General features: G+C 32.5%; 2 protein-coding genes across 2 annotated transcripts; both read left to right on the top strand.

Moving 5' to 3' along the window:
- Positions 1-2,156: 2,156 nt before the first annotated feature.
- kappaB-Ras (NFKB inhibitor interacting Ras like 1) lies at positions 2,157-4,471 on the top strand. The gene is made up of 2 exons (XM_085948799.1): positions 2,157-2,848; positions 3,469-4,471. The coding sequence occupies exons 1-2, from the start codon at positions 2,480-2,482 to the stop codon at positions 3,724-3,726; spliced, it is 627 nt and encodes a 208-aa protein (XP_085804925.1). The 5' UTR covers positions 2,157-2,479; the 3' UTR covers positions 3,727-4,471.
- Positions 4,472-14,636: 10,165 nt separating this feature from the next.
- Arp10 (Actin-related protein 10) lies at positions 14,637-20,070 on the top strand. Its single transcript, XM_085948964.1, has 6 exons — positions 14,637-14,803; positions 14,913-15,065; positions 17,220-17,328; positions 18,114-18,366; positions 18,682-18,893; positions 19,596-20,070. The coding sequence occupies exons 1-6, from the start codon at positions 14,727-14,729 to the stop codon at positions 19,938-19,940; spliced, it is 1,149 nt and encodes a 382-aa protein (XP_085805090.1). The 5' UTR covers positions 14,637-14,726; the 3' UTR covers positions 19,941-20,070.
- The last annotated feature ends 1,134 nt before the right edge of the window (positions 20,071-21,204 follow it).

Below are 21,204 nucleotides of genomic sequence, written 5' to 3' on the forward strand. Positions count from 1 at the left end.
CTTATTTTATTCGAATGGTTCCTAAATCATTCATCCGATTGCGATGAAATTTTGATTAGTTGGAAACCTGGAACCTGGACCTGGAAACCTGGAACCTGGAAAAAAATGCTCGAAAAACGTAAAAAAATCTCTTCACTGGCTTAAAAATAAATTTCTTGAAAGTTTTTTTGGTCGGTGGTTCTAAATAAAAAGGGGTCTCGGAGTTTCTCAAATTCTCCGTTATTTTTTTTTGAGAAACAAAAAACCTATACATTTTCAACAGTGATGATGACGCGTACTATATTTTTCCCAAATACTCAGTGTTGCCAACCGTACTATAATTATAGTATTTGTACTATAATTTTCGTATGCGTACTATGTACGATATCAAACAGGTATAGTACGCCCAAAATACTATAATTTTGAGAAATCGGAAAAAAGTTGTCAATAGAAAAAAAACAACGCCAAAATAATCCGTGAGAAGCAAAAAAAAAATAATCCCCATGTCTAAAAAAAGGTGACGTTAATTACTTAACACGGCGGTTTCCAAACTGGGAGGCGCGAAAAGTTTAACACAATTGATGTAGCCACAGGTTTGCAGTTTGCAAATGCATAGTTTATAAAACGGCCGCTAGTTATAAACTACACAAAAAAACAGTCCTATAAAAGGTTGGTTTGCAAACCTTTCTGCAAATATGGAGACTAATTTTATAATCCCTCATGGTACTGTTCGGTTATCAGGAATACAGCGGAAAACACATTTTGAAAATAGCCGATAAACTGGATTATTTGTTCGGTTAATCTAACCTAACCTTACCTAACCTAACCTAAACTAACCCAAACTAACAAATAATCCAGTTTATCGGCTATTTTCAAAATGTGTTTTCCGCTGTATTCCTGATAACCGAACAGTATCTCCCTCACTTCTATAATATTGTAAAGCGCAATGGCTATCTCGTAAAAAATGAAATAAAAGGGTCAAATTAATTAAAATGTTTGAGGCAAATTTTTTAGGAACGATAATTTTGTTGTTTTTTTTTTTTTTTTTTGTGATTTTACCGAGGCTTTGACTGCGACTCGCTGTCATATCGATCCTTCGATCAGGTCCTCACTCCTATTCTGTTAAATGGCTTTATAATTATTTTGTCTAGCTCTTCCGTCTTTCTTTCTTTCTTCTTTAGACGCCAGTGTTTTATGCACCAGAATCGCTCTCCTCCGTATCCATCCCTTCTGTATTTTCGATACATCGTGTAATCATTGAATTTCAGATAGTCTAATTCAGACCTCAGTCAAGTCTCTGAGATTAATGCTATTGAAATTTTTTGTCTTATTAAGTAGAGTTCTATATCATCCTTTTTTTGCTTCATACTTCTGGCATTCCATTGTAAAATCCTAATTTGTTCTTTATTATCCATTTTGCTCCAGAACCTCCCCTAGAATTTCCTTTAAGTGTCCTTAAACTTATTTATTTGGTTGAAATTAAAAAAAAAAAAGATTGAATAAATCAATCCAAAGACCACTAATGCATTCACTGATTTAAAACGACAAAGCGAAGGCATTCATAAAAAAAATGGAGCTTAGGAAATCAAAATGACAAAAAAAAGTTCGCCATCTCTCCGCTTTTAAATGATTTCTATGCCAGATAATTATATTGAAGCAAACAGAAATCTTGTTCCAGAAGTTCTTGGTTAGTTTGCTAATGCACTTTTCACAACTTTTTATTAATAGCAAAAAAAAGTCGTTAATTACCCTTCATGGATTTATTTTGTCTAAAAAAACAAGACGTTAATTATTTACCACACGTTTAATTAACGCGTACTATATTTTTTGCCGAAATACTATAATTTTGAAGGATCTGTACTATAATTCCACTTTTAAAATATAGCAACACTGCAAATACTATAAATTTTGAGGTTCTGTCAGTGATGCCAACCGTACTATAATTATAGTACAATACTATAATTTTGATTTCGCGAAAATTTAAATACTATAATTTTACACCAAATATAACAAAATACTATAATTTTAAAGGATTTAAGACGAAAAGTGTTCCTGTACTATACATTTTTCAGAAATACTATAGTTTTTACGCCTTTGTGCTTTAATCGACATATAAAAATATGGCAACACTGGGTTCTGTACTAATTCCATTTTGAAAAGATGGCAACACTGCAACTACTTGTCATTTGACAGATTACAGCTGACAATATTTATTAACGTACGACTCTGACGTAAAATAAAATTGTTATAACTGTAAAATAATGTTATGAGTAAACTTAAAGTATCTGCGGTTATTAATAAATGATAAGACATAAATCTATTTATTTATATAATGCTCATAATGTATCGTATGGGCGTAAAACGTATTATTATGACCCAATTTAGCCAATCTCAACTTAAGTTATGTTAAAAAAAATCAGGTAACGGTAAATAAACATGAACGTATCTAAATGAATTAAATCACGATCAATTATCAAAACGATTTATTTATCAACGCACGATGGGTAAAACGAGTAAAGTAGTAATTTGTGGAATGAAAGGTGTAGGGAAGACTGCAATTCTTGAACAACTTATATATGGGAATGTGACATCGACATCAGAGTTTTATCCGACAATAGAAGATATATATGTGGCCAACATTGAAACGGATCGTGGGACGAAAGAAAAAATATGCTTTTACGACACGGCAGGGCTCAACCAGTCCCTTGTGGACGGAAACACGCAATCAAACAATTACCAGGGACTGCCCCGACACTATATGGCGTTTGCTGACGGATACGTTTTGGTTTATGACACCTGCAAGCCGGACTCTTTGAGCTTTCTAATGTATCTTCACAAAGATATTGAACGGAACAAAGACAAAAAGGATGTAAGTACAAAAGAAAATTCAGTAAGCACTGTACTTAATGTATTTTAATCTATGACAGTAATGGCACAATCTATTACGTACACAGTAGGGGTAGGTAGACCAAAAATAATATCTTGAAACTAGTTAAAATAAAATAACATCCATTATAATCACATTTTTTTTATTTATATAGAGCAGGTAAGTCCAACTTCATCAAAACCGGCAGTGATCTAAAACACTCTCCGATTGTCATTTTTCAACTTGAATAAACATATTATATTTGGCTGAGGACATGGCTGCGTTACAAATTAAACGGCACCTGTCTTTTATAATCATAATAACTCAATTTCCTATTGGTCATGAAAATTATGCTCTTCTTTTGGGTACTCATTGTCAAAGTATTATCTTAATGTGCAAAGAGCATTTTCCGTGACAGTAACGAAAAAATACACCTCAGTTGTATAGGACAGGGATTCAAATCCTCTATTTCTCTCACTCCTGTGGCAGTACAAATATGAATCAAATGATACGAGGTCACACAGGGTTCTTCATCATTAATTCGAAAATGACATTCACGGAAGTTGGCTGAGGAAATAAAAATGGTAATAATAAAGTTAGTAATTTGTAACTGCAATTTTCAGGCAACCATCATTGTGATTGGAAACAAAACCGGTCAACCGGACCCTCAACTTCAAGAGAATACCATCTCGAAAGCTGCAAACTGGTGCACCCGCGAACGGCTGCGACACTTTGAAGCGAGCGCAATGGATAGATCGTCATTATATGACTCGTTTGTACTTCTCAGTACACGGCTCAATCCGGCACCGACGAAAAGCAGTTTTCCTCAACTTCCTACCTTGACAAAACTTACACAGAAAGGAATCGGTCGTGCCGATTGAGAATTTTCATATTCGCAAATTTGTATTTGCTTGAAATAATAACAGCGTAATAACCAAGATATTTTTAAGCAATACATAAATGGCATTATCGAGGCATAGGTCTCCTTGGTAGATATCTGAAAGTGACGACGACTGCCTGTTGGATTGAGGTAAACGATTATTTCAAAACAAAAATAATAACATAACACACTTATGATCAATCTTTCATATTCAGAGCTGTGAAAACATGCAATTTTTTTATAGGTTCAGTTCCAGTGAATAAAATTATGTTCCATCAAATCTAAAATTGAAAGGGGTTCGGTCCCAGTTCTTTAAAAAAAATTATATATTTACCTAAGATATATTATATTCATTTCAAAACTGAAAAACTAGGTGTGTATCCTATTCATCATAATATCCTTACTAGAGGTGGGAAAACTGGTCGATTTTGAAGACTATGTATACTTACTACCAGTATAAAAAAATACTCGGTATATAAACTTGTTCCAAAATACTTACTAGTATTTGGAATACTATATAGATCGTTTGGCGTGCGTATGCGACAAAAGTTTCATACTCAACTGAAACTAAAACCAACTCCATATTATTAGTATTTTAAAATACGTATCGGCTCAGGGAACTCAGACTGTATCAGCTTCAATATAATCGCTAAAAATACGCTGAGCTCCGCTTGTCGAAAAGTCCCATTTATTACAAAATTTTAAATTCATGAGTTGTTTTTCTGTTAGGTTACAATATTATTGTTAACAAAAATGAATAACAGTGATTTTTTTTAAATTTTAAACATGTTTTGAGCGGTATATAACAAGCCTAAGCCTGTGCATCATCTCATTACAGTGCTGCGACACAAAACTTATGACCTATTATTATTCATACATTCGAACGCAATAGACTAATAAATTAAAATATACCTATATTCAAGTGCTATTTCGTTCGTGCGCATTTAATGTCAATAGTGTTGAAAGTCTACCAACTGGCGACTGCACAGAACAGCGACTCGCGATGATATCATCACAAGTTTTTTGGAATAAGTTTATTGGGCCACAAATACTTAGTATGGGTAGTTTCATCCGAAACTTGAGTACACAAACTGGTGTCAGTATTTCCAACTCACCTCTAATCCTTACATGATGGAGCATATGGATAGCACAATTTGTAGGTAGGTACTTTTGTAAATCACTACATCGTATAATTTTTTTTTTAATAATTGGCTCCAGTATGAGATAATATTGACCAACAATATTATAAAACCAACAAACAATGGAAACTTTTTAATTTCTAAGGGGTGTTCCAGTTTGATTTCCAGTTCCGGTTATAATAATTATATTCAGCATAATTCTAAAATTTCAGAATAATGTTTGATTTATTTTAAATTTAATTTTTGGTAAAAAAATAATCTTTATTATGTCTCCAAAGTGCGGCACTAATCACCTATGTTTTATAAATAGTTGCGAAGTTGTCGCTAGTGTCCCATGTAATTTTTCGAAGAGCCGGATGTTATAATAAATGAATTCATGTTATTCGTGTCAATCGCCATGTAGGCATTATGTTTAGAAAATTTCCATATTGAAATTAACAGTCTTCACCACTGGTATCCTGTCTACATATTCTACGGTGATAATGTATGAGTTAAGCCAAACAATCATAGTAATTTGCTTTATTTACCCTAACTCATTATGTAAACATGAACAATACTTGACTGTATTGAAAGAATAATCATGATATGCCATGACTTCATTTATGATAGTTATAAATGAATTATTGTCAACAGTGGCGGTTTTCCTCAAAGCGCAAGATGTGCTTCTTCATCAGAACGTTACAAAAGCAACAGAATTTCATTAGAGTACAACTTATTTCTGCATTTTAACACATTTCATGAGGAGGCCCCGCAACAAATAAGACATGAAATAGATAAGTACAAATATACGTAGATTTGAAAATTGATTAAATGAAAGAAAATATTACTTATTTTACATTTTTTCTACTAAATGTTGATTTGCTTGATTTTTCACTCATTCCTCGTGTCCCCCACATATACTGATTATTGTCAGCCATTATTTTGTAAGAAAGGTTTTTGAAAATATGTATAATGTTAGTTCTTATCCATCTATTCAACTAAAATTAACATCAAAAAAATATACCCATTTGCTTGTGAGATAATATGTATTTTTTGCGGTAGCTTAATGATATTATAAATAAAAAAAGATTATTTTTAAATTATATTATTCTTATGAATACACCATTGTAAATGGAAGACAGTAGGCTACTTAAACTATCTAATAGAATAATCAAATTATTTTTTAATTATCATATAATATGTTTTATAACGCAAATTTTATATCCTATGTAAAGAAATGTGTCATGTGATGAGCCGTTAAAACTCTATTATTTTAACGGCTAACACGCAAGGCCTAAAATAAATATTCAATGAAATTATTATACATAAATGATTCATTCATAACGTTTTTCATTAAATGTAAAACCATAAAGTAATAACATAACTATAATACTCTTTTCATTTAGAATAAAGTAGGTATACTACACCAACATGTATACTACAATAACAAATCGCTAAATTTCATTACTAAAAAAGTAATTAGTACCTATTCATGTTTTTTACAAATCAAATTTTTAGATTCTATTATATTACCAAAACAGAGCAGGCGTTAAAAATAATGATGATAATATTGTGTCAAAAGTCCTTATGATTTTTATAATAATACCTAATTAATATGTAATAATATTATTTACAGAATTTCCTACTCAACATTTTTAAAATTATATTTAATATTCATATAGATACAATGTGATAACAAATTTATATGTACTTAAAATATATTCATTATTTTATTCAATAAAATATTTAAAATTATAAACGATTATTATTATTATAACCTAATCAGAAGAATTCTGTTATATAACTACTCAGTGATTCCCAACCAGATTCAGCAAGATTTGATTCACTGTCTTTGACTTCACACGTCGCAGCGATTGTAGAAGCAATACGGTAGATTGAATGTTGCATGAATTCGCCATGGGGGGGCAGCTTAAATGTTAATTTTATTATGGACATATTTTAGAAAAATAATTCTTAATTTAATTATGGCTGTATTATATGTTATATGCATTCTATTGTGTATTGTTTGTTATAATCCATCCAATCAATCAATCCCTACATCGACTACAATTTTTTATAAAAATAATGAAAATATTCATTCCATTCACGGACAATCGAGAGTTTATTGTATTTGAGCTTTAAATTATTACAGTTTCCCATGACATATTACGTATCAGTAAAACAATAAGACATTATAAATACTGAGTTTGGTTATAATTAGGCTTATCATAATTATAAAACTTTAAACCGGGACCGGAATGGGGTAGGGCAAAAAAAAATTTAACCACCAAAAATTGTTTTATTACCTACCTATTAAAAGTATGTAGGTACAAAAAAAAATGCAGAAGGTCTGCTGCAGCAGAAATTTAAATTATTTTATTCATTTATCGTAAAAGTCGTACTTCTTGCTGGAATGAACTTTTTTCGCACCCTTTCCCGCTATCTCATCACATATTATACGCTATTACGGTCAATCATGATAATTTATTGACAATCATTCATATGCGGAAACGAAAAAGCCGGGACTAAATGCCAAACCAGCCAGGATGTCGGGACCAATGTGTGAAACCGGGACAATTCTGGTCAAACCGGGACGTATGGTAAGCCTAGTTATAATAAACAATCATATTATGATAGCTAATGTTTTACAAATCATTCACAAAATCATTACGGAATTATATAGGTACTGTCAACTCCCGTCAAGTCGAGAGCGAAAAGATGCTTCCTCCTCTCGCTCAGTCGCTGGTTGCTGGACATCGTCTGTTGTTGGGACTTCGGGAATGAACAAATTAACACCTCTTTTTTTTGAAAACAGCGATATTTATTTTGTTAATACGGTTTGATTACATTTTTATACAATTTTTTTTTTAATTCTTGCGGAGGACGAGATTGACAATAATTGTTTACAGTATTGATATCTCGAAGCGTCTGCCGCGCCAAAATCATGTTTTCGCTTTCGAGTTCTCTTTCAGCGAGAAGCGCTTTCTGATATTGCTTTCAGCGAAAAACGCTTAAGCGATCACCACAACAGCGGTGTACAATTGCAGCGTTGCCCTTTTTTTGGCATTCGGACAAACAACGTTGCCAGGTATTTATTTTTTTCTTGTAATCGACCATTACTACAAGTCAGCTCAAAAATGGTTCTGACCTCTCTAGACCCCCAGAGGACATCCCACAATTGGTGACAATTTGGGGATGTGACAGTACATATTGTAATAAGTGCGGTAGACATGACGTCATGAAAATGTATGTTATTTTTTTATCCCTGTCGCGCCTACACATGTCAGCCAGAAAGGTATCTTAAAATATTTCAAGGGTTCCTCAAAACAGAAACATTAATAGATTCTATTCAAAGGTCTAATCTGTATTCAACACAACTGATTCCTATGGAGTATTTTTAAGGAATTAGAAAGTTTGGGGCCAATTTAAAGCTTTTTTTGATGTTATTGGAGTATTATATTATATATATCATAAAACAAAAACCGAAGTTCATTGACATCAAGCGACTGAAAAATATGGAATTGGGTTTAGACATACTATACATTGGCTTTCAGTATTGTACCTATTATAATATTTCAGTGATCAGGTGGCAAAACCTAATATGTGCACTTTTGTTAATTGTGCAGGAGAGCTGTTTTAAATTTAGAGATTGTTTGAATCTTTCTGGTGAATATGTCTTTTGAAAATAATGTAATGTAACGATGTATTCAAAATGAGTTTTAGATATAAAATAAGTATTTCAAAGTTTTGATTCTCCACATTTGGTAAAAAAAAAGATTTTCCAAGTTATCATGTTTTGTCATCTTATGTTCCAATATGTTGTAATTATATCGTAAGATAAGCTCAGTGATCAGATGACAAAATCTGATATGTGCACTTGTGTTAATTGTGCAGGAGAGCTGTTTTGAATTTAGAGATTGTTTGAATCTTTCTGGTGAATATGTCTTTTGAAAATATTATAATGTAACGATGTATTCAAAATGAGTTTTAGATATTATAGAATAAGTATTTCAAAGTTTTGATTCTCCACGTTTGGTAAACAAAAAGATTTTCCAGATTTTCCAAGTTATCATGTTTTGCCATCTTATGTTCCTATATGTTGTAATTATATGGTAAGATAAACTAACATGATATGTGGGGTAATTGGATAATAAAACTTCAAAAAATAGCTTAAAAATATATATGTTTAATGCTTGACACTAATTAAAAATGTTACATAGGTACATATTGATACAAACATTGGCATCAAATATTTTCAGAGGGTTGCAAAAATAATTCCTAATGAGAATTTTCCGTTCCATGAAATAATATGAATTCAATATTAGGTATGTTCTTACAGGTAGATATACTAATATAAAGAAACGATTAAATGTGTCGCTAGATTTCAAAATCAGCCAAGTCCACCTTTAGGTATTTTTGACTTTTTTGTGAATTGCTGAAGAACTACTGCTTTCTAGCATTTCTGCAATATCAAAATGTGAAACTTATTAATTTTAAATATTCTATGCTCAAAATAATGTAAACTTTTAACAACTTCAACTTATTAGCTTCTTTAGCTTATTTGCGATGAATTTGTGAATTTTTAAGTAGTTTGAAAAAGCAAAAAAAGTCCTTTGGGACATTTTTATCACTTCAGATGGCTTCCGATCTTTGGCCACTCTTACAAATTGGAATCAATCCCGGAGTACCATATTTTTTAAGTTCTTGTCGTTAACCTATTTTTTTGCTATATGGTCACTATCACATTCGAGTCTAATATGATAGGATAGAAGAATTTTTTGGTAAATCAGCTTCTTCACCGAGGTATTTTTTATAATGCATAAGTAAACATACATGCCACATTAATATTTCTGTACTGTCCAACTGCAGCATCTGAGTATGTGACAACGTGTTTGATTTCAGGTGAAAGATTTATGATTTTCTTAAATACACATGATGCGATGTCATTAGAACCTCTCCACCGGTTGACTCGTGCCACATTATAACCTTCGGAGAATTCTTGAGAAGAACATTCTCTAATCGTTAAATTGTACACAAAAAGTAATCTTTTATAGTAGGTACAAAATATTTGTGGATAATAGCAGACATGGTAGAACCTGTTTTAAACAACTATAACTAGTTGGTTTCAGTGCTCGAAATGGAAAATTTCACGAACAGGAACGCTCTATAATTTTCCGAAAAAAAAGTATACTTAATTTTTTTTCGTTACATACGTACGTACGTTGGATGTATAAATGCAACAATAAACTTTGAACTTCTTACGTGGATGTATATTGAGCAAGTGGGCAAGGATTGTCAGCGCCGCAGGCGAAAGAACCTCGTCTCAACAAAGTATACCGTCAAGAATTGTATTATTCTTTACTCTTACTTTATGTACCACCCATAATCAGCAGGCATGTTACTTCTACCACCACTCGTCACTGCTTATAACTTATATTACTGTCTCATTCGGGATAGTTCAGTTTGTTAATTAATTAGACTTAAAAAACAACATATCCACATACCTATCATAAATATTCAAATTAAAAATTAATTTACATATAGCAAATTTTACAGATTACTGATTCAAGACGAGCACAGAATATTTAAAAAAAAATTAAGGAAATAGTATTAAAATAGTGTTTAAAAAATAAAGAAATAGATGCAGCAACTATTAGAAAAAATAGTAAGTACCTATACAAAGACGAGAAAATACAAAATTTATACAGTACATATATGTACACCGATAGAGCTAACTACGCCATTTAATTATTTAAGAAGTTATAAAACAAAGAGTTTATAAATCGTTCACATAAACTCGTTCTCACGCAGGTGGAATATACCAATATCTGAAGCAATTTGGTTTAACACAGTTATTTCCTGCCCAATTATTATCAGCAATTGCAGATTAGTTCTGCAGTAGGTAAAGTATGTAAGCATTCTTAAGATAAATCAATCGGATAAAGCCATGGATGGTATCCACACAGCTTCAAACAAAGGATCCTCAAAGATTTCTTTTGAACCTTCTCCACCATAAGGGCCATTAGGCCATACCTACTTCTAAGGAAAGTTTCAAGCCATCATTACCAAACAACGTAATTATAGCATTTTAAATTACCAATGGTGTATCATTAATTATCGGCTTTTGAGCTTTTTAGAATCGATGTCTCCGCCGAATCTTAGGGGTACATTGGTACGACCGCGTTACAAATACCCGAGTTCGTGAGCAGACACAACAGCCTTTAGTGATTGAAGTTATCACGAAGAGACGATTTACGTGGCTGGAACACGTATTCCGGATGCCGCCAAAGAGTGCGGCACTTCGTACTCTTGTGGCACAGTCTCAAGGGTTCCATCGCCGTGGCCGCCCCTCCCTCACCCTGCAGCGGTACTACAAAAGCGACCTATTTGCTGCAAGTATGACATGGTGGGAGGCGCAGGAGTTGGCGATGGACCGAGGGAAGTGGCGCCAACTTGTGCTTGCCTTATGCCCCAATATTGGGACGTGACAGGGTGGAAGAAGAAGAAGAAGTATCATTAATTATATAAGATAAAATATGAAGGAAGGTGCAACTCGAGTTGCTAAACACGATTCCTATAGAATAATATAAAATTGTCATTAATCAGTAGGTACCTACCTATATTCAACATTATAAGGACTAATATTGTAGTGAATGTATGTACCTATACCATGGGCCCCACATCGTGTAGCAGGCCCCTTCCCATCGCTAAGAATAAAGGCAGTATGTACGCGGTAACAATAATCTGTATATTTAGTGTTTTTATTGTATATTTTAATACATCCATACGAATTATGGAGATGTCGAGTATTGATACACAATTAAAAGTTGTTTCGTATAACCACATAACTTTAAATAATATTATTGTAAGAAACTTCTTTTTTTTTACTATTAAAGCAAATTTGTGATGTATGTTTATCACACTTATCCGGTCGATTCGCCTCGCCGGGCTCCTCCTGAGCACGAGCTCCCAGGCTAGAGCCCTCTCAGCCCCCCGTTGTGGGGGCCATGACCCATATGTTACTGCTATATGACCTATATGTTGATGCTTTGGTTACCATTATTGTAATATATCTACACTTACCACCTCAGATTAAAGAACTTACCACCGTATTTATTTAATCTATGACTACCATCTAAAATTATTAGATGTCCGCACTGAACACGTACCTACCTAATTTGTGAGTGTATTTTAAACTAAATGATTCAATTTATGATGTTTGTCCTTACCTAGTCTCATTATTATTGCCACGGTGATGAATGATGACAATACAGAACAATAATTTATTATTATGATAGTAATAAAATTTTATTGGAGGATATTCCTATTTTTTAAAACAAATTTACAAACAAAAATTAACTAAAAGTTCTCTACATAATAGGTATTATTATTTCTATTATTTTTAAAGTAGCAAGTTACAACGTATGTAATTATAGCACAAAAGAAACGTCCCTTAAAATAAACTAATTACGGTAGGCTATTCAATAGTTTCATACGAAAAACATTTTTTTAGGAAAATGGCATAATGGTACATTCATTCATTATTCATCACTTATTTCTGAGTTCCCTGTTATTCATTGTAAAAATAATGGTTACGACACGTCATAAATATTTTTTAACACGAGTCAATTGTTGAAATGACATTGAATCAGAAAACCCTGTTTTCCCTGTATTGTCGATCTTTAATGCTTATCGGAGTGAATTCTTAATGTTTTAGCAGATTTACACGAAGTACCTACTACTTAATTAAGCCTTCATTAAATTTATAAATATCCACTCATATTTATCATTTTTCAAAACGATAAGATTCTATTTGTGGCCACTGGTCAACAGCATTATGTTAAATCAGTTTGGATACCAACGACAAAAAAATATATATGTATTATATACCTAGAAAGCTATCGCCTGATGAGATGTTTAACCAAATTTTAAGAGAACAAACAAATTTAAAAAATACAAAATGTTTTAAAAAACAAGCGATTATCACTAATAAGTATATTTTAGCGGAATTGTACGATTTAAATTACCAAACTTTATCATATTAATTTTATCACCGGAAATTTTGCTCGCAAAAATAGACGTGGGTATAAAATTAACACGGCGATTAGATGGCGATGAAAATAAATAAGTTTAATCACTTACAATAAAATATAAGTAATAAATTAGTAGGTAAGTAAATTCGCAATGCATACCAGTCAAAGGTAAAAGCTAGACCGTACTGAGATGTTTCATACTTTTGAAATTATTATACAATATGTAGGTGCCTACTTTATTTTTTATTGAATTTAAGCTATTTAAGTACAAAAGGTTTTTAAACAATGTCAGCAAAGGCACTATTCTTTTGTAGCTTGCAGCTGCAGTTACTTTTTTCATGTAAGTATGCAATTATTTGGAGTGTTTAGACAATACATTTAGACACGGATGTATCGACACAAAAAAAGAAAATTGAAAGAAATTTAGGGATGTCATAAATTTTATTTTTAACCCTTGCACGCCCGGCATAACATAACTTTGTTAATTTTTAATTTTGAGAAAAACTTTAAAAGATACATTCACACATAATTATCTCAATCTAACGAACCGCAACGTAATTTTAAATGAATCCACGAGCCGGAACGGTATATTTTGGAATTCACAAAAACACAACGGCGCTCCGGTGCGTTCCGGTCCATTCCGAGCGCTGGTTGGTTTGATCTTTCCTTAGCTGTAGTTTTATCTCCTGATTTACTGTAATAACCTTTATGTGCACTGTGTTGTTTGGAGATTTCATTCCTTGCCTCTTTGATAGATATATAACGTTTACATGTAATATATTCATCGCGTTGTGTATCTAAATAAGGTTTATTGAATTTGAAACCCGTTTTGTTAAATACATCATAATATGCAGTTTTCACACTTCCATTTTCTAACTTCATTGTTTTATATTCACCGTTACATAATTTAAATATTTAAATGACTTGGTAAGCATATTTAAATAGGAACAACTTCACAGGAGTAATGGCTCTCGTGTTTTGGACGCTTTCTTATAAATGCCTCGATCTGGACTCGTTCATCAACCAATTTGTTTTTTTGTGTATGTCTTGTACATGAAAGCCAGCTGGCGATGAATTTGTCAGAATGAATTATTGTTGTAGTATCTGTTAATTCAGCACCACTAACTGACGTTTGAGGATCAGATTCGACGCATTTTTCTGGACAATTAATTCTTATACCGACTACCGGATCATTATTTGCACCTGATACTATATAGAGAGAGAGAGGTATTTTTAAAACTACGTTACCTATGAGAGTGTTCCTCTAGTAGATTTATTAGGGGTTTCTTTATCCTGCTGTTCTTCGTTAGTTCCAACCATCTTGTCATCTTATAATACCTACCATGATGTTAGCAAACAAAATATCGTATGGCAAAATCACAGTATTGGCAGATATTATGTTTTGTTATATTATACATTTCACTCAAACCTTGGAAACGAAAGATGGCAAAATGGGATATTTTGCTTTATAAGCTTCTGCCAACTTTCTAAAATCAATATTTTGTGGATATAACAAAATGCCAACGCTCAAAACTCTAATACTAGTGGGTCTACGATATATTGGGTTTTGCCATCTTATAGATCTCAGCGAGAGGAGTCTGAATATAGTGATAAATCAATTTCGTCAAAAAGTTGAGTTATCAGGTTTTGTCATCTGAATACTGATTTATGTATTCGATGTTAAAGTATCCAAGATACTAATTGCCTTATCGCGATGGTTGCGTATATTATCTATGATAGTCGTTGTGTCATTTTGTTGTCTGTGGTTAATATGTCAAATTTTGATGTGGGGTTTGACTGTCAAAGTCAAACTTTAGTTTTATAATCATTTAATAATTAAATATACTATAATGCCTTTGTACGAAGGAATCACATTGATACATGAAAAGCAAGCTGTGGTATTAGACATCGGTGCTGCGTACACTAAGTAATAATATATAATTTACTTAAGTAATTAATTCACATAATCTGTAGTAGGTGTATTGTGTGATTTTGTGTAACAATGTTCTAATCAATTATTTTGTCATTACTATTAGGTTTGGATTCACCGGGGAGCCATCACCGAGATGTATAATTCCGTCGGAATTTATGTGTCCGAAAACTAAATTTGTTAAAAATGTTTTTGACTACAAATCCGTGGAAGAACTGTACAATATACTCGTGGAATTTGTACACCTTCTCTATTTTCGGTATTTATTTTACTAATCACAAATAGAATGTATTATAATTTTTGTGTCTATTTTGAATATATGATGTCATTTTTGTGGTGTATTTAAAGTTGGAATCGTTAAAATATTATTTCGATACTTTATTACATACCCAACTACCTTTTGTTGAAATTAGTTATTGTTACAATTACAGATATTATTATTATTTATAATAATTGAAGTGATGAGTAGGGAGCGCATTTATATACAACAAAAAACATGATAATATGCATGCACATATGCATTTAAAATCAATAAAATATGCACTAAAACCGAAGAAATATGCAGTTAAAAATTGATATTTTTTGTGGGAAAAATTGTAAATACCCACTTTACCCAATATTACTGACAAAAAATCGAATAACTAGTAAATTTTCAACATAATACGATATAAGAACAAAAAAACACAAACAACAAACAACAATGAATATAAAGTTAATCAATTACAATTTTCAAATTAGTTTTTTCACAAGTACAAATAATTGAATAATAAAAAAATGCAATGTAAACCAAACATAACTTAAAAAACAAAAACGACACACTTAACTATTCCTAAATAGGTAGGTACTATTTTCTGTTTTTTGCCCGAAAAAAAAATTACAATATTTTTTTTCAATATCTCTGGCATTAAATTTTTCCGCATAGTGAAAATGACCTCTCAACGTCCACAGCGGTGATTGGGCAAACTTTAAATAAAAGTGCCCGAGTTGACTTCACTTTTTCTGACAAATCCACAGCTCGGAGATGGCATTAAAAATGCAAGTGCATCTAAACTATCTACCTTCCTAACTTAGTTATATTTCGATAAAATAATTTAAAAAAACTAAAATTATAAATTTAAAAGCTCTAAAATATGCATTTATTTATGAAATATGACCAATCTCTCAAATATGCTCTAACGTCTCAAATATGCATTTATATACACAATATAATTTTATTTTTGGATTCCGTGTCTTTCAAAACAGATTTCTGTGCAACTCTCGTACACTCTAACAAAACATGCACTAGCATATAAATCCAGGCCCTAGTGATGAGGATAAAGGTGTGCTATGTATGTATACAAAATTCAATTGTTTACGCAACTGATTTGTATAAAATATTATCATCATTTTATTCCTAACAGTGTATTAAATGTTGTTATATTTTCATAGCAATGTAGGTATATAATTTAAAATTTTTGGCCTAACTACTTATCCTCCTTCAAACACTAATAAATATAAAGAAATAACCACCTACTTATACTTTTTCATGGCATACATAATATAATGGTGTATGACCTCATTTGTTACATAGAATTTATAATTGCATATTTAACTTTACTTCCTTATCATAAGGAAACAGACAAGAATACGCGATGTGATATGTGTCGTTAAGTAGATGAAATGGCAATGGGCTGGACATGTTGCTCGACTAGTGGACAACTGCTGGACACATGCCGTCATGCAATGAGACAAGAGGCATTAGACGTCCACAGGGACGCCCTAAAACCCGTTTGATGGATAAACTCATGAATGTACACGGCAGTGAAGAACCGATAAGAGTGGAGGAAGCTAGGGGAGGCCTTCCGACCTCAGCTGATGATGATGATTGAAGAAGTACCTATGAATAATATTAATTGTTCAAAACAGGCAATCGTCTGTGTAGCAACAATTTATGTAGCCAATTATTGTCCTTATTTTTTCATGATATAACTATATATGTCAAGATAGGCTGTTCTTATTGCTGGTACACACCTGCGAGGATTAGGAGAGCCGAGCGTGATCTGAAGGCAGAAATTGCCATTCAATTTTTGCGTATTCCCAGCTGGAGTTGGTATTTGGTCTCAGCAGAAGTGTTTGCCATCTCCCTCAAGTTTTGTGCCGTTAGGGAAAGACACCTGATTCCAAAATTGACCTTGAATCGCTTGATTAACTCATTTAGTGCTGACACCGCGATTGGCGCGTTTGCATTAGTTGGCCATTAGATATAATTAACATGATATTTAAATCTGGTAATTAAATATTAATTAACAGGTCACCATTGATTGTGTTGAATAGAATTGGAAATCATTTATAGTATACATAATTGATTGTAGAATCTACACCCCTTTCTTTATTTTACCCGTATGTGTTTAATGAATGTTCTATTTATTTTTAGCCATGTCCTTGTGAGTCCAAAAGATCGGAAAGTAATCATAGTTGAATCTCTTCTTAGCCCTACTGTATTTAGAGACACTTTGGCCAAAGTTCTCTTCTGTCATTTTGAGGTAAATTTAATTTTTACTTGTTAATTTCCTTTCATGGTATCTGAGTGATTTTCAAATTATAAATTAGGCACTTTGTTAAACCTTTCTCTTACTGAGACCAAAAAATGTTGCACCGTTACATTGTGTTACCTTACTAGTATTATAATATTAGGTATATGCTATGTATATAGATGAAGACAAGTACATAATAATGTGGTTCATCCTACGTGTATTATTTTTTGTGAAAGTATTATTAAAGTCAGTGTAGGTCTTTTTTAATTGTTAATAATTCCTGTTTAGGTAAAAATAATACTCTCTTTAAAAAGAATCTAAAAAATATTGCAGAAACCTTTTACTAACAAACCTGTATTGTAAAAGTCATTATGTGACAAAAACATTTTTTTTAATAGTTCCTTATATTTTTACAAAATCTGATTGCCTTCATTGTATTCTTTGACTTATTGCACATATTATGTAAATAAGGGGAAAAATATTGATTTGAAAATTAAATCATTATTGCAAAAAATAATATGTTCAAACTATAGTGATATCAAAGAACTTCTTGTACAGAGATGAAAAAAAGACTACTAATTTTTATACAAACTCGCAAGTATTTTCTTGGTACTTACGTTTAAGTTTAGTACTACTCAAACTAAAATTGCCTTCAACAATTTTTATGGAGACACCGCAGAAGGCTCCATCGAGTTTATCTTCAAACCGGCATTATCTCAAATATTATAATGTATATAACAAGGTAAATGAATATTTTTGTGACGTTTAAATACTTGTTTCGTTTGTGACCTTAGGTGTCTTCAGTTCTCTTCGCGCCGGCCCCCCTTGTCTCGTTGTGTCCGTTGGGTGTTACCACATGTCTGGTGGTCGATATTGGTTTTGAAGAAACGGTCATAATTCCGGTTATTCACGGTATTCCAGTCCTCAAAGCGTGGGCTGCGCAGCCGTTGGCAGCTCGGCAAATCCACGATGAAATATCCACCATGTTGAATAAGGATAATGAGAAAGATCTGGAGCTACCCAAGAAAATAATTGAAGATATTAAAGGTAATGCGTTGATGATATTTAGAGTTGTAATGAAACCCATTTTCAGTAGCGCAGTACCAAATTTTTAGTTTTTCAATAAATATAGGATGTATGGATGTGTACGTTCTATTCAGGAAGCTAGAATTAATTGACAAAATCAGGCCATTTATAGGTAACACCTGATTTGGTAGGGTCGACCATTGACTAAAATACAGACTATAAGTTGGGCCAACCATATCGGTCCATCTGGAAGGCCTTATACAGTTTTTATAAAAATTTTGAAAACGTGATAATGTTGTGTGTGAAATAATTTCATAATTTGTACTTATTTGACAGTGAAAATATGCTTCGTGACAACTATGGAACGCTCAAAACAATACGCGGATGGAAGTCCTCCGGTCGCACCCCCAGATGTGAGCTATCCAATCAAAGGAGACTCGTTTATAAAAATATCGGGGAAGACACGAGAACTTGCCGCTGAAGTCTTATTTCCCAGAGATAATGATAATCTATCACTCGGTCACATCATTTTAAATTCCATACTGCAGGTATATTCTTTAATTTAGAATTTGATTTTTTTATTTTTATCCATATGAGTATTAATACAAGCAGTGTTGCCATCTTTTTCTATGCTAATTATAGTACAAAAGTGTAAAATTATAGTATTTCTAAAAAATATATAGTAGAGGAACATTTTTCGTCTTGAATCCTTTAAAATTAATAGTATTTTGGTATATTTGGCGTAAAATTATAGTTTTTACATTTTTCGCGGCATTAAAATTATAGTAATGTACTATAATTATAGTACGGTTGGCATCACTGAATACAAGTGTATTTGAAATCAAGTCTATTAAAGCCATAATTCAACCGGTATAGTTTGTCAGCTGAGTGAGAGTGCAACACATTAACATTTGGTAACTGTAACATTCTAGCTGTGATGAGCTTGGTTTAAAGAAACTTAGTTTAAAGTGCTGAATGTGGTTGGCAAATAAAAAACTTGTTGGGAATGAACCTCTAATGCGAAATGAAGGGTTCATTCCTGATCACTTCCTCTGCTGAAAAAATTGGCATTTAAATCTCAAAAATGCGGTGAGCCTATTTTTGCTGTGTACCCTTCAAATGTCATGCAGCTGGCTTTATCATTCGCCTTAGTAACCTTGTTGTCATCTTCACTTTCATGTGTGAAGCTTCCATCTCCACATAAGAACATTTTTCTTCAATATATGTTCAGAATATCTTTTAATTTTCAGAGTCCGATTGATGCAAGAATACCACTCTCCGAATCAATTCTTTTGACTGGAGGAACATCAATGTTGACAGGAATAAAATCAAGATTGAGTTCAGAATTAAAACACTTGATAACACTGCCGCTGTACCAAGATAAATGCTTTTTCAGAGAATTCCAGTTTCATTCTGCACCCGCCAAGGAGAATTATATCGCTTGGCTCGGCGGTGCCATTTTCGGAGGAACGGATCTCATTAACTCTAGATCTCTGACCAGAGAAAACTATAACAAAGACCCGAGAGTGCCTGATTGGCCAAATCTTATTGACAACTCTCCGCCGCAAGAGCAGAAAATTGGAATCAGTCTGTAAATATTTGATTTTGAGGTTAATAAATTATTATTTATTTTATTTTTAACGCCTTTTTGTATTTTTTCACTATAATAAATTTATTGAAATCGCAGCTTATTTATATGCCTTCATGAACAATATTTGAAAGTATTTGTAAAATCTGTAACATGATTTTGTTATCATTTATTTGGATGAATGGATGATAATATTATTAAACATTATGGATGATTAGACCACGCTCAGAATTAGTTACTTGAAAATTCTTATAGTGAATTTATCGATAAAATATGCTATATTTTTATATGATCCATTCATTTTATGAGTCTCCGATTTAGTATAGTCAATAAATCGCATTAGACCCTGAAAAAAATGCTTTTACAGTGAAAGTGTTGGAAAAACCATACATAATTACTTAAAATGTATACATATATAATGATAAATTTATTACAAGGGCGGTTTGATAAATAATGTAAACGATAAAGAAACAAAATGTCCTGGAGAAATTTTATATTGTACTAGATTTTTGGGTTATCACCACGTGTACTTCTTCCTGTTTTTCTCGACGTTTCGGCGTCGTTGCAGAGAGAATTCTCAATAGATATGTTGTATGAATCCGAACACCACTCTAAGAATGTCAAAAGGAATCCGATTAGCCGAGAACAAACGTTGCCAGGAGTACTGTACTGTGTCAGTTGTGACAACCAGAGATACTGGATCGAATATTAGATTTCGCTGACAGTGCCGGAAGCCATGGCATTTTAAACCGTAGCCCATCATCCCTTTTAATATTTTGAAGGTTCCTATGGATTTCAATGGCCTCCTTTACCAATCATGTGAAATATCCCTTATCCGACCTAGTATCTTAGTCTCAAAGTCAAATTTGTGTCATGTGTCCATCGAGTGCTCAGGAATTGTTGACATCGTGTAGTGATTTAGTCGGTATGCCATCTCGTGTTCACTCACATACATTTTTACCGTTCGAGAAGTTTGGCCTAACATATCTCTCTAGAATGGCTTCTGCAATGAGCCCGAAACATTGAGGAAAGAAGGAATAAGTACATGCGGTGAGAACCGAAAAATCTTGTATGATTACAAACAACCGTGATAAATTTATATATTTTTCAAGATACTTCGACACACTGTACAATGATATTCGAGGCTATCATACCATTTTGATGGAATATTTGTTTCCTCAGACCATAGACTAATATACTTTGATCAGACAGTAATAATTTGCATAATAATCAACCCAGATGCACGGAATGTTAACGCTACGTAAATCTAA

Source organism: Rhyacophila brunnea, unplaced genomic scaffold, assembly GCF_057557595.1.
Source record: "Rhyacophila brunnea isolate RB1 unplaced genomic scaffold, BYU_Rbru_1.0 scaffold_21, whole genome shotgun sequence".
Classification (NCBI taxonomy): Eukaryota; Metazoa; Arthropoda; class Insecta; order Trichoptera; family Rhyacophilidae; genus Rhyacophila; species Rhyacophila brunnea.